Source organism: Mobula hypostoma, chromosome 3 (genome assembly GCF_963921235.1).
Source record: "Mobula hypostoma chromosome 3, sMobHyp1.1, whole genome shotgun sequence".
In the NCBI taxonomy this organism is placed as follows: domain Eukaryota; kingdom Metazoa; phylum Chordata; class Chondrichthyes; order Myliobatiformes; family Myliobatidae; genus Mobula; species Mobula hypostoma.
Window position 1 is genome coordinate 172,673,958 of NC_086099.1, and position 15,428 is coordinate 172,689,385.

General features: G+C 40.9%; 1 protein-coding gene across 4 annotated transcripts in view; it reads right to left on the reverse strand.

Annotated features, from left to right (window-relative positions):
• akap9 (A kinase (PRKA) anchor protein 9) overlaps positions 1–15,428 on the reverse strand; it is a 209,777-nt gene that overhangs the window by 120,455 nt on the left and 73,894 nt on the right. For 3 of the 4 annotated variants that reach the window (XM_063044116.1, XM_063044115.1, XM_063044114.1), the window contains 4 exons: positions 11,825–11,956; positions 11,275–11,390; positions 9,619–9,836; positions 7,190–7,279 (listed from right to left, as the gene is read on the reverse strand). In XM_063044116.1, coding sequence (XP_062900186.1) covers positions 7,190–7,279; positions 9,619–9,836; positions 11,275–11,390; positions 11,825–11,956 — 556 coding nt within the window. The remainder of the gene's footprint in view (positions 1–7,189; positions 7,280–9,618; positions 9,837–11,274; positions 11,391–11,824; positions 11,957–15,428) is intronic. The other variant, XM_063044117.1, reaches the window with a different exon arrangement.

Consider the following 15,428-nt stretch of genomic DNA (forward strand, 5'->3'; position numbering starts at 1 on the left):
GGTCTCGGCCTGAAACGTCGACTGCGCCTCTTCCTATAGATGCTGCTTGGCCTGCTGCGTTCACCAGCAACTTTGATGTGTGTTGTCTGTGATAATATAATCAATTTACATGTCAAGGAAGGTAACAGTTGTTGGTCAGAGAACTATCTATCCAGTTTCAGATGGTGCAAATGAAAATAGGTGTCAGCTTAATGGTGATTCATAAAGAAATACACTATATTACTCTTTACACTTAGTCTGTAGGAAATTATGGTAAACAATCACCGCAACAATGAAGAGGCAAGTGAAGGTGACATTGATTTGAGAGTCGAGGCGGGTGATGTGAAGTCAGAGCAGGGTCGAGGCATGTTCGAGGAGAAATGGTCGGAGCCAGGTCGAGACATGGTTGAGATGGAGTCAGGGCGTGAGAAGCAAAGAGTTTCGGAGTTTCGGAGCCCATCCTTCTAAACTGAGAGTGAGGTTAGATCAATATAAGTGCTGGGCTGATTTGGAAAGGTCGGAAATGGGCCAAAACGTGGCGGCAGGGTTCAGGCCCAGAGTGTATCAATGTGGCCGGGCCTGAGTCCTACAGCGAGAAACAAATTGGTGTTTGGACAATTGAAAAGGCAGGGTTCAGGCCCAGAGCGTATCAATGTGGCCAGGCCTGAGTCCTACAGTGAGAAACAAATTGGTGTTTGGACAATTGAAAAGGCAGGGTTCAGGCCCAGAGCATATCAATGTGGCCGGGCCTGAGTCCTACAGCGAGAAACAAATTGGTGTTTGGACAATTGAAAAGGCAGGGTGTCAGGACCGGAGGTGAGGGTCAGGCTGGTTCAGCCTGTTGCTCAGCATCACTTGCTTTGCGCCCCACTGCTATGTGATGAACTGAGGCTGAGGGTGTAGTCTGCTCCGGGTTTCGTACCTGCAGACTTTGCTATGTGATGAACTGAGGCTGAGGCTGTAGGCCTGCTCAGCTGCTTGTGTCTATGGACTCACTTTCACTCTCAGTGCTGTTGCTTGCTCTTATTGTTTGCATACTCTGCTTTCTGTTTTCTTTCTCTGTACGTTGGGTGTTGGTGTTTTTTTTTAAATAGGTTCTTTCGGACTTCTTGTTTTGTGCCTGCCTATAAAGAGATGAATCTCAAGGTTGCATTATTTGTACATACTTTGGACTGTCAGTGTAATGAAGCAGACACGAACCACACCTTTTAAAACAACAATGGACACAAGAGAGCAATGCTCTAATCTGGATCAAAAAGTACTACTGGAGAAATTCAGTGGGTTAGGCAGCATCTGTGGAGGCTGGTTGAAGCTTCAGTCCTTCAGGGTCTCAACTCGAAAGATTAACAATCCGTCTGACTTCACAGATGCTGCCTGACCCACTGAATTCCTCCAGCAGTTCAGTTTTTTGCAACGTAACATGCTGGGAGAGACTCAAACAATCATTAACTAATACAGTCTCCTGTTTGCTCTGCATTCTCTAATTCTGGCACTCCTATTGATCTTATCTGTGAGCATTGAGCAACCTCTTGGAGGAACAGCCTTGCATCATGGAAACAGACTCTCTGGCCCTCCAAGTCTCAATATCTAGAAAGCAGCTAATCATTTGCAATATGTTGGTGGTACAATGCTATTGCTTTGGACATTTCAAGATAGATCTTAAAAGTTCTGATAGAAAGCCAGAACAGGTAATACGTCTTGATTCAGATTTTGTACCTAAAAGTGCTTGCAAATATTTATTTTCCCTTTACTCTTAAGAAAAAAATATTAATGCTGCAAGATAAACTTCAGAGTTCAAATCTCTGTACAAGCAACAAGCACCTGGTACTCCACCTCACTCACCACCCCACCCCGCCCTTACAGCAAACCAGCAATCTCTTTCAATTCCACAAGGACAAAGCATTTTCAAAGCCCCACAACAACCAACCCCTACTCACTTTCAAAGGATACCCAAGTATTGCAGAACTAGAAAAAAGCTTTTGTAGTCTTCTGGAATTTTTTGGAATCAAGGATGACTCACTTCCACTCTAGTTTTCTCTAATGAGGCCAATGCGAGACCCACAGACTCTTCCACATATGGAGCAAGTGGTGGTGTATGGGGCAGGTAGTGAGCTAAGATAATCTACTCTGCCTGCATATGCAAAAGGCTTGTGTGTGCTCCTAAAGTGTGGCTTCAAGATTCGCAAGACCATTCCAAAATCTCCTCCTTTACATTTAACGTCCCGACTAATCAAGGAGCTGTCAACTTCTGCTTTAAATATACTCAATGACTAGACCTCCACAGCCATTTGTTACAATGAATTCCACAGTTTTACCTTCACCATCCTCTGGTGAAAGAAATTCCTTCTCATCTGCTCTAAATAGATATCCCTCTATTTTGAGGCTATGCCCTTTGATCCGAGACTCACCCACTTATAGGAAACATCCTCTACACATCCACTCTGCCTGGGCCTTTCAATATTCAATAGGTTTCAATATTCCCCACTCGTTCTTCTAAACTCCAGTGAATTCTGGCCCAGAGCCATCAAACACTCTTGCTTTTATATTCTAGTCCTCTCAAAATGAATGCCAAGAGTGCACTTGCCTTCCTCACCACTGACTCAACTTGCAAGTTAACCTTTAAGGAATCATGCATGACATCTTCCAAGTCCCTTTGAACCTCGGCTTTTTGAATTTTTTCCCCCATTTAGAAAACTGTCTATGCCTTTATTCCTTCTACCAAAGTACATGATCATACACTTCCCTACACCATATTCCATCTGCCACTCCTTTGCCCATTCTCTTAATCTGTCAAGTCCTTCTGCAGATTCTCTGCTTCAACACTATTTGCCCATCCATCTTTGTATCATTTGCAAACAAGGCCGCAAAGCCATCAATTCCGATATCCAAATCGTTGACATATAATGTGACAAAAGTGGTCCTATTATCAATCCCTGCAGAACACCATTAGTCACTGGCAGCCAACCAGAATAGGCCCTTTTGTTCCCATCCTTACCTCCTGCCAGTCAGCCAATCTTCTATCCATGCCAGCATCTTTTGTGTGATACCATGGGTTCTTGTCTTGTTAAGCAGCTTCATGTATGGCACCTTGTCAAAGGCCTTCTAAAAATCCAAGTAAACAGCATCCACTGTCTATCCTTTCTCTATTCCAAGAATTCCCAAAAATTTGCAAGGCAAGATCTCCCTTAAGGAAGCCATGCCAACCTTGGCCTATATTATCATCTGCCTCCAAATACCCCAAATCCTCATCCTCAATAATAGACTACAAAATTTTGCCAACCACTAAAGTCAGGCTAACTGGTCTATGGTTTTCTTTCTTCTGCCTCCCTCCCTTCATGAAGAGTGGAGTGACATTTGCCATTTTCTGGCCAGCATTGTTTATGAAGAAATTAAAGCATCTGATCAAGAAAATGACCTGTTATAGTTAGCTTTTCCACAAGTTTTTTCCTACCAATGTTTATAACAATCAGACTGAGATTGTCTAAATTGTACTTGAATAGATGTAGTCCTCTGTGATTGCACATTCCTTGATAAATATTTTTTTCCAGTGCACACCAAACTTCTCACAGTCCAGAGATTCTTCTTAGTAGCTGATAGCACACTTGTTTCCTTAAGACAATTTGATACAGGAGCAGAATTAGGCCATCTGGCCCAGCAAATCTGCTCTTCTATTCAATCATTGCTGACTTGCTTTTCAACCTCATTCTCCTGCCTTCTCCCAATAACCCTTAAGCCCTTTACTAGATTAGAACTTATCAAGTGCTGCGTAAAAAGCACCCAAAGACTTGGCCTCCACAACCATCTGTGGCAATGAATTCCACAGATTCACCACGCTCTGGCTGAAGAAATTCATCCTCATTTCACTTCTAGAAGTGACTTCATTCTAAATCTATGCCCTCAAATCTTAGGTTTTCCTACCAAGCTAAATATTCTCTTCATGTCCGCTCTATATAACCCTGTCAGAATTCAATAGGGTTCAATGAGATCCTTCCTCATGATCTGAATTCCATTAAGTACAAGACAAAAGCAATTTATTTATTTAAAGAGACACAGCGGAGAATACGTCCTTCCAGCTCGTTCAAACATGCCATCCAGTAACCTCCGACAACTCCAATTTATTTCTAACCTAATCTCGGGACAATTTACAATGACCAATTAACCTACCACAGTCTTTTGTGGGAGGAAACTGGAGGACCCAGAGGAAACCCACACATACCACATTTTTCCTTCATTCTTGTAAACTTCCCCTGGGGCCGCTCCAGGACCAGCACATCTTTCCTTAGATACTCGTCCACAATTACTCACAATATTCCATATGTGGTCAAACCAATGTATTACAGAAGTCTCAGCAGAACAACCCTCCTTTTATATTCTAGGCTTCTCAGAATGAATACTAAACATTACATTTCCGCCCACCCCCCCCTTACTGCCGACTCAACCTACAAGTTAACCATATGGGAAACCTGAAGCAGTTCTCCCAAGTCCTTTATATTTCCAATTTATGGATTCTCTCCCCATTTAGTAAACAGTCTACAGCCTCATTCTTCCTACCCAAGTACATACAGTAAACCCACACTTCACTATGCTGTATTTCATCTTCCATTTCTTTATCCATTCTCCAAATTTGTCCAAGTCCTTCTAAAGACTCCCTGCCTCCAAAACACTACCTGTTCCTCCACCTATCTTTATGTCATCTGAAAACTTGGCTGCAATGCCATCAGTTTGCTCATCCACATCATTTTCACATAAAGGAAAAAAGTTATGGTTTCAACACTTGTTGTTTTGTATGGCAGGTGCTTTTCTCTCACACTTTTGTTTTGAACAAGCCAATCCTCCAACTTGTGGTCGCATCAATGCACTGCAGCAAAGCCATCTCAGATCCTGGTGAGAGGCATGTTTGGACCAGGTCGAGAAAGTCCTGGGTTGGGGCACCACAGGGGCAAACTGGGGTTTGTCGGCTGCCCCATCGGTGTAGTGTTTGTGCTGCTTTGGCATGTCAACTTATGAGTCTATTTGTGGCTGTCCAGATTTTTCTGTTAGCTCCATAAAGCCCGGGGGGAGTCAGGTGGGGTTGTCAATCAGATCTCTGCTGGGGGTGGGGGGGGGCATATGTTGGTGTGCCAGTATTGGGGCCATTCAGTGTACTCCTCATAGGAGTCAAGGTTTTTCAAGTTGTAGAAAGTTTTTCAGGATTTGAGATGGGAAGTTGGAGGAGAATTTTCGATGAGTTTACGAACTGGAATGTTGTTGGACATATTTTGGATATGCTTGTAGAATTTTGAAGCTGCTTTTCTACGGATCTCTGGGGGTGCTATTCCACTCATTGTTGGGACCCATTGGAGAGTGTGGATTTTGGGCTCCTGAGATTATTCTCATGGAAGTATGGAGCTGTGTATTGATGATGTTTGTGTGAGCACTTCTCTCCCAGGTGGGTGCGGAATATTCAGTGACTGAGAAACAGTGCTAGGCCAGACGTTCATAGGACTGACTCTTTAGCACCCCATTTGGTTCCTGCTTCCTTCCTGATCAAGGCCGTTCTGGATTTTAGTTTCTTTGCAACATTTTGAAGGTGGATCTCGTATGAGAGAGTCTCTTCAACCACTACATGCTATCTTCTATGGACAAGCCAGTTCTGAATCCTAACTAGCCATTAACCTTGCACCTGACGCATCTTAATCTTCTGGCTGAGCCTCCCATGAGGTACCTTGTCAAACGTCTTATTAAAATCCACAGAGACAACATCTAAGACTCTACCTTCATCAATCACCCCTGTCACCTTGTCAAAAACTTCAGTCAAGTTCATAAGACACAACTTGCCCCTGAAGTGAGGCTCACTTATCATTAGTTTCCAGGATTATCCCCTGTTCCCTTCTTGAATAATGGAACAACATTAGCTACTCACCAGTCTGGGTCCTCGGCTGTGGCTGGAGAGGACATGAAGATATTTGCAAATGATCTCCCTTTATACTTGAATGGTCCCACCCTCTCTCTCATTATCCTCTTGCTGTTGATGTATGTGTGGAATGCCTATTTCATCCTGCGTGCCAGGATGGCCCCTCCTGGCTCTCCTGATTCCCTTTTTGAGTGTTTTTCTGGCTTCTTTATACTCCTGTTTGATTCCAGCTTCCTAAGCTTCACATGCCTTTCTTTTTTCCTTCTTGACTAAATTCATCACCTCTCTTGACATCCACTGTCCTCTTACTTTGACATTTTCGTTTTTCTGACTAGAAAATTCATGTCTTGTACTCTGTGCAGTTGGTTTTTAAACACCTGCCACATGCCTGATGTGGATTTGCCCAAAAACAATTGTTCCCAATTAACTCTCCCTAGTTCCTGCCTAACGCTCTTGTAATTTGCCCTGCTCCAGTTTACTTCTCCACTGCAAGGTCCATACTTACCCTTATCTAATTCTATCTTAAAACGTAAGGAGTTGTGGTCACTGTTTTCTAACTGTTCCCCTACTGGAAGGTCAGTCATCTGCCAGGCTCCTTACCAAGCACCAGGTCCAGTACAGCGGCTCCTCATGTTGGTCATCTATATATTGATTTAAGAAACCCCTCCTTCATGCACCTAACAATTCTACCCCACTTACACCTCTTGTACTCAGAAAACCCCAGTTTATATTAGAGAAGTTGAAGTCCCCCATGACAACAACCCTATTTTTTTACACCTTTCCTTAATCTGCCTGCATAACTGTTTCTCAATGTCCTGGTAGTTACTGGAGGTCTGTAGTACAATCCCAGAGTGATTGTACCCTTCCTATTTTTGAGTTCTACCGAGATGGACTCCGTGGACGAGTTGTCCATTATGTCCCCTCTGAGTGTAGCTGTGATATTGTCCCTGATTAATAGTGTAATTCCACCACCTTTTTTATCTCCCTCTCTGTATTTTCTAAAACATCGAAACCCTGGGACATTAAGCACTCATTCCTGTCCCTCTCTCAACCAAGTCCCTGTAATAGCCATAACATCATAATTCCATGCACTGAACCATATGCTTCCTAAGTTAATATTAACCCAAGCAATCTCCCTCTTGGCAGACAAGTCCCAACAGGCCCTGGTCATTTTTCAAACTTCGTGCATCAAGTCCACAAGGAACTGTCTTTAACTTACTCCGTGATCTCCCGCTCCACAGAGATGCCATAATTATGGCCACCATCAAGGAAAAAAAAACACGTCTAAATCTGTTAAGTACTCAGTGATCTCCCTACCTTCTGTTACAGGGCAAGGCAGTGCCAGAATCCTCCTCAGCAGCATGTTCACAGTGGCTGAAGAACTGCTCCCTGTATCACAATATGGATCTAGGAGTACAGTGATAATAATCCCTCTATCTAGGAGTACAGTGAACATCATTTTCTCCAATAATTTTAACAAAAATGCCATATGGCATTGTATAAATTCACTATACATTTTGACTCATCAGCAAAGAAGTTCTGTGAAGCGCCCTCTTAAAATTTTGCACTCAGCAAAAATCAAGTGCCATCGTGACTTACTTTAAGATGGCATTCATGTCATTATTATAACAAGCGCCATCTTGGGCAGTAAGGTCGAGAACAAGTTTTGGTGGTGTGCAGCTCTGATAATCTATACTACTGGTATCTTCATTTAACTGAGAGACAAAAACAAACGCCCACCTTGCAGCTATTGAAATTACAATTACTTTATTCAATAAGTGCTCAACCAAATTATATTCTTCTATGTTCGTTGCTTGCACAACCTTGCAGAATATAACAATTCAAATCTAAACTGTTGGTTATGAAGATTTCTTTTGTTTTATTCTGAACTGTCTCATCTGCAATACAGCAGTTCCTTTAATCTAGCTTTGAGAACCAAAACAAAACCAGAAAATAGAAACTGATAAGGGAAAGATGGGTTCTGATTCACATTTAGTCATTATAAAGTCTCATTGGCATGATAGTGCCGGCAAAGCTGGTGCTTTGGCTCAGATGGTGACCCAATTCAAAAAAACAAAGAACTTCTGGTGGAGAAACTTATATGTATTATTATGTCATCTCTGAGTGTAGCTGTGATGTTGTCCCTCAACAGGGACCAACAAAAGCAAGATACCCTATACATAATGCTCACTTTAGAAAGAATACTTATTGTACTGATAAGTTCAAACTGGAAATAACAGCTATAACAGGCATTACGTACAGGTTAAAGAAATGAGATTAAGTACCAAACATTGGATACGACATTGAAACCTCTATCCAACATTTGGTACCTTACACATATGCTGAGAGGTTAATTTTCTTTTGCTGCTATGCAAATCTGCTCAGGATGTGATTATCCTTTGCCTCTGCATTCCCAATTATTTTCATCATGATCTTGTTTGATGCATAAATATGTTAAACGAGGGATGTTAAACACTGAACGAGGAATGTCCAACACTGAACGAGGAATGTCCACACTGACCCCCTGTTTCCACCCAGGATTACAAACACCTAGGGATACGAATTGACAATAAACTGGACTGGTCAAAGAACACTGAGGCTGTCTACAAGAAGGGTTAGAGCCGTCTCTATTTCCTGAGGAGACTGAGGTCCTTTAACATCTGTCGGACGATGCTGAGGATGTTCTACGAGTCTGTGGTGTCAGTGCTATCATGTTTGCTGTTGTGTGCTGGGGCAGCAGGCTGAGGGTAGCAGACACCAACAGAATCAACAAACTCATTCGTAAGGCCAGTGATGTTGTGGGGATGGAACTGGACTCTCCGATGGTGGTGTCTGAAAAGAGGATGCTGTCCAAATTGCATGCCATCTTGGACAATGTCTCCCATCCACTACACAATGTACTGGTTGGGCACAGGAGATGCAACACAGAGCGTCATAGGAAGTCATTCCTGCCTGTGGCCATCAAACATTACAACTCCTCCCTTGGAGGGTCAGACACCCTGAGCCAATAGGCTGGTCCTGGACTTATTTCCTGGCATAATTTACATATTACTATTTAATTATTTATGGTTTTATTACTATTATTTATGGTGCAACTGTAATGAAAACCAATTTCCCCCGGGATCAATAAAGTATGACTATGACTATGATTTTAAGACAACTTTTTATAGGCTGAATCCTCTTACTTCTTTGACTGAATTTTTTCCTCCATCTAAATACCATGAGGCAAGTTTACTTTTCACCAACAAACTTAAATAGCACCTTTAATTAATGAAAGGTCACAAGACATTTTATCAGAATATTATCAAATAAAATCTAATTTCAAGCCATCTAAGAGATATTAGAAGATGGAAAAAAACTCGGACAAAGAGGAAGGTGCATATTAAATGCAAGAGATTACAGTGGTATAGAGAGGGGGATCCTCAGCTTTGGGCTTCAGCTGTTGACATTATAGCTATCAACAAAATTAGTAAACAAATGTATGCAAGGGGAGAGAACTGGAGAGTGAACATATTGAATGTTGAAAGAGATCAGGAAGGGTTGAAGCATAAAAAGACAATCAATGTGGAAATGTTTTAAAGTAATTGCATTGTTCAACTTTTACTTGAGCAGATAATTGTGCAACGAGAGACTAGTTAATTGAAACACCTTTACTATGCATTGCAGTTATATTTGTGCATGAAAGCATTCAAAAATTACTTATATTTGATGAAATAAGTAAAATAGCCACATCAAGCTAGACATACCTTTTCCCTGACTGTGAAGTGTAAACGGTTTCAGTTGATCAATAGAATCCTGTGCATCTTGTTCCCACAGAGACATTCTTGAAGGAAGTTGCCCTTTCACTGATCTTTCCACAATGGCAGAAATGTGCCTGTTTATAGTTTCTTCTGCAGCCGCCGTCGTCTTAACCACTTCTGACAAAACTTTCAAAAGTCTGTCATTGGCCTTTTGTAAACTATTTCTAAACATGGATAAAATACTAACATGAGTACTTTGTAATATATGATCAATAATTATTTAAGAATAATTATCAATTATATCATTGAACATGGAAAAAATGGAAAGCATCCAAAATAAAAACTGAAGGTGTTCAAAATACTCAGCAGGCCAGGCAGATTCTTTTATGTTTTTATTTAGAGATACAGCAGTGTAACATGCCCTTCTGGCTCTAATTACACCCAAGTGACTAATGAAACTACGTCTTTGGAATGTGGAAGGAGCTCTGAGAAACCCCACGTGGGTATGGAGAGAACGTACAAGTTCAGAGACAGAACTGACCCTGGGTCATTGGCGTGGTAATAGCGTTATGCTACCTGCTAAGCTACCATGCCACCCTACGCTACCGTGTCATTTCAGGAACAGCCCACCATCTTCTGCCTGGGTATGTTGCAGCAGTCAGCCTCAAAACTGAATTCAACAATTCAAAGCTTGCTTTTTCTATTTGTATTTTAACTGATCAGTTCTGCTACAAGGTGATCCATCTGTAACATATAACTCAGCTTTTTCTCTCTCCACATTCACTTTTTGGTTTCAGGTTGAGCAACAGCTGAGTTTAATTTAAAACTTCATTCTATCCTTTTACTTTGTTTTCTCTCTCTCACTCTCATTAAAATATCAAGCAGACATCTCCATTAACAGTAGTATCACCTCAGCAACCCTAGCCTGGTCCTACCAATCCCTCTCCCACCTGAAATGTCAATTCTATTTATTTCCCCAAGATGCTGCTTGCACTTCTGTGCATTGCCAACATTTGCTATTTATATCAAATTATATAACATTCACCTACTTTTCTACCTCGTAAAACCCAAGTAAAATATCCCAGATACTAAACAAGAGAAAAAATAACAATTGCTATCAAGGCAAACTGATAGGTATTAAGCAGGTAATACATATAATTGATCAATACACTGAATGGACCAATACATAGATTTTAATGAGCATCTTAAAGGAAAAAGGCAAGACAAAGTGGTATTGTAGATGTGGATTGTTAAAATTAAACTGCAGAGTTCCCTGGTTGTAGGCCTACAGATACAGGCTAAGAAGTGACTTGAGGAAAAGCACAATTATTTTCAAGCTAAAGTATTATTGGCCCAAATACTAATGAAAGTTGACTGCAAAGGACTGATAGGTGAAGGTTAACTGCAGGTAAGTTGCAGCAGATTTTTGGATGAGTTCCGGTACACAATTTGAGTTCATAACATATAACACTTAGATACTATAATGAGAAGAGAGATAATCATTGAGATTGCTGAATGCCGAATATACAACTACATTTTCTGTAAGTACACACTGACTAGTTTTTAAAATTATAATCTCACACTTTACAATCAACAAGAAAATAAAACAGTGTTCTGTTAACTCATGCAAATTCAGAAAGGCGGCCATTGCATCAAGCTAACCTTTGACTTATGAGGACACTTTGATTTGTTTCTTCAGACTTTTCTTCAAATGATGATGGTATGTTCTTACATTGTTCAGAATGCTTTGGGGATTTATGCTGGTCTTCTCTCTCACTCTGTTCAAGGTTATGAATTGGTAGTAAGTTAACGAGTGACAAAAATCCAGTCATTCTACTCCCAAGTCCCAAATTTATAACTTCATTAAACTCAGACCTTAGGTCTAATTAAGTTCAGCTTCATGTACAACTGTTGAAATTAGTGCTCTTGAGTATTACTTTGCTATTTGGCTTGCAAATTTAAGTTCTATATACTACATTTGGTCTGACAAAACAAATAATACACAAATCCCTCTTGTATGCTGCTAGGACAACATAAGGTTTCATCTATTAAACTTGCAAACAATGCCACACCCATACTTGCTGCAACCAATAAATGTTGAAGTTCCATATATTACATTCTAACCAATGGCAATAATCAGTTGAAGATTATTGAAGTTGGAAAAAAAAGGTAATTAAATGAATAAATAAGGACAGTAACAAGCTCAATTTACCATCTCTGTCTGTGTACTGCTGTTACAATATTCCAAAGGGAGTCTTTCCTCTCCAGCTGCAGGAAAACATTCCAGTTCTGCAAGCATTCTTTCATTTTGTGATACCACTTTCACATTATAAATAGGAGTAGTCTGCAGTTAAAAACACATATATTTTCCCTGTACATCCAATTCACTTTTATAAATACTGACATAGGAAGTATGGTAAAATATAATACAGTAATATTTTATTTCTATTGCAGAATTATTAATAAATAAATTGTTGACTCAAAACCAGACATCAAGAAAAAAGGAACACAAAAATAACTATTTTTAAAAACTAGTTGAGCTGCTGTTTCTGTGTTTCAACCACCATACAAAAATCAGATGGATTACTATTGTATTTAAAATAACAAAACAGTGGAAATACTCAGAAAATCAAGTTCATCTGTGGAAAGAGTTCATTCTTAAGAAAGAACAATAAATACCCTTCATTGAAGCATTATTCTGATTTAAATGTATGGGAACTTAACCCTGAAATGTTTACTCTTGCTTCTCTTTACATAGATGCTGCCCAACCTGCTCAGTGCTTCCAGAAATTTCTGTTTTTATTTCATATTTCCAGGAGCAGCACTTCTTGATTTCCTACCTGTCACATTTACTTTATTTCTGCACAAGGGTGTCATGAGGAATTACATAAAGTTGGTAAAATATAAGAACATGTCCCCTATAGAGTTATACAACATGGTGGCAGCCTAACTAACCTAAATGCCATCCAGAAAGTCCCATTAGACAGTGAGTGTTTAGCCCATAAAGTTCTAAACTTTTCCAATCCATGTCCCTGTCAAGCTGTCTTTACAACGTTGCTATTCTACTGACCTCAACCACTTCCTCGAGCAGCTCACTCCACACAGATAGAAACATTGAAAACCTACAGCACAATACAGGCCCTTCTACCCACATAGCTGTGCCGAACATGTCCTTACCTTAGAGCTACCTAGGCTTAACCATAGCCCTCTATTTTTCTAAGCTCCATGTACCTATCCAGAAGCCTCCTAAAAGACCCTGTCATTTTTGCCTCCACCGCCGCCATCGGCAGCCCATTCCACGCACTCACCACTCTCTGTGTAAATAACTTATCCCTGACATCTCCTCCGTACCTACTTCTAAGCACCTTAAAACTATGCCCTCTCATGCTAGCCATTTCAGCCTAGGGAAAAAGCCTCTGATTATCCACACAATCAATGCCTCTCATTATCTCGTACACCTCTATCAGGTCACCTCTCATCCTCCGTCGCTCCAAGGAGAAAAGGCCGAGTACACTCAACCTGTTCTCATAAGGCATGCTCACCAATCCAGGCAAGTGACCAGAACTGAGCACAGTACTCCAAGTGGGGTCTGACCAGGGTCCTACATAGCTGCAACATTACCTCTCGGCTCCTAAACTCAATCCCACGGTTGATGAAGGCCAATGTACTCTATGCCTTCTTAACCTGCGTAGCAGCTTTAAGTGTCCTAGAGACTCGGAGCCCAAGATTCCTCTGATCCTCCACACTGCCAAGAGTCTTACCATTAATGTTATATTCTGCCATCATATTTGACCTACCAAAATGAACCACCTCACAGTTATCCGGGTTAAACTCCATCTGCCACTTCTCAGCACAGTTCTGCATCCTATCAATGTCCTGCTGTAACCTCCGACAGCCCTCCACACTATCCACAACACCCCCAACCTTTGTGTCATCAGCAAATTTACTAACACGTCCCTCCACTTCCTCATCCAGGTTATTTATAAAAATCAGATATCATACTTTGTGTAAAAAAAAATGCTCTGCTGCTTCTCAAATGAAAGTGGTGTTTAATAGTGTGGAAAACGTGCTGGTTCTGTGCATAAAATGCAAAAATAAGAGAGAAGTTGTTACAATGAGCGGTACAAAGATACAGCAGATATGGCATTTCGAAAATTAATCATGGCTTTATTACTGATAGGGAAGAAAAAAATCCCATAAAGAGGATAAAAGGCAAGTTCGAAACCCAAGTGTGCAAATTGGATTCTTCAAAGCAAGCAAAAGGCAAATAAATGTGGAGAACTAACTTCATTAATATAAATTGTAGATATTTGTGTAACTGTAGTCAAATTCTGTGAAAATCAATAGCTGGAAGGGAAGTTTAAAGTTCAGTTGAGATTTTGTTTTGAAGATGGAGTGAAGTAAAAATGCTGGATGAAATCTTTTCTGATTAGAATTAATGTGAGGGAATTAAGAAAAATATAAGTAAATATACAAGGAGAAAATTATGTCTTTTGAGTTGAAATTGCCAGAGGACAGGATGCTGATGAGCAAGATGTGGTGGGGGTAGGGTGGGGGAAGAGAGAGCCTTGGAAAGATTCTTGGAAGACACTAAACACAACCATGTGGACAATATAAAGGGAAGATTTGGGATAAGGAGACAAAGGACAATTTTTAAGGAGACAAAAGGTAATGCTCAGGTTGAGAAAATATTAACAGGACATGAATGATGGTGGAGACAAACATTTGGTGGAACAAATAGGTAGTTTTAGAAGTCTTGCAATGTATGTTTTTCTAACCATCTTTTGATATTTCCGAGGCAGTGATCAACAGTAGCTTTTTAGTAGGCAAAATGATATGAAGCAAGAGGACATCAGAGAATGATGCAGTTTGAACTGCTTGATTGGCCCAACAAACTGCTGGAGAAATGTAGCAGGTCAGGAAGGAGATGGACAGTCAGCATTTGTGAAGGGATAATCATTTGTGTGCAGCATGGTAGCGTAGTGGTTAGCACAATACTTTACAGTTCCAACGAGCCGGGATCAATTCCCACAGCTGCCTGTAAGAAATTTGTACCTTCTCCTTGTGACTGCATAGGTTTCCTTGGGGTCCTCTGGTTTCCTCCCACAGTCCAAAGACATACCAGTTGGTAGGTTAATTGGTCATTGTAAATTGTCCCGTGATTGGGCTAGGGTTAAGTCAGGGGTTATGGGGCATCGTGGCTCGAAGGGCCAGAAGGGCCAATTCCACACCGTGCGTCAATAAAAAAGGTAAAAAATGGACAGTCAACGTTTCAGGTCGAGACTCTTCATTTGCACTGAAGAACAGAAGGGTCCTTCAGTCCAAATGACAGGAGCCAATATAAAGAGGTGAGTGAAAGGGGTGGATCACAAATCAGCAAGCAATAGGTAGATCCAAGTGAGGAAGGGTTATTGTTAAATGGAAGAAGGAAGCATGGAAGTAGCGACAGCGAATGTAAGGAGATAAATTGTAGCATCAAAGAGCTGCAAAAGATGGAATTAGATGGGAAAGGAAGGTGGACCATGGAATCATATAATGGAAATGGGATCGGCAGATGGAAGCTATGGGGAAAGAGGAGCACGTGAGAGAATTATGCAGGTGATAGGCAGAGATTGGGTGATGGTAGGTGGAGGAAGAAAAAGAAATAGAGTGATTGGGGGCTGAGAAGTCAGTGTAGGAGGAACTGGGTTGATTAGGAGGAAAGAGAAAAGGGACAGAATAGTGGTTTACCTGAAACTGGAGAATTCTATGTTCGTGCTATCAGGCTGCAGACTACACAGGCAGAATATGAAAAGCTGCTCCTCTAGTTTGCATTT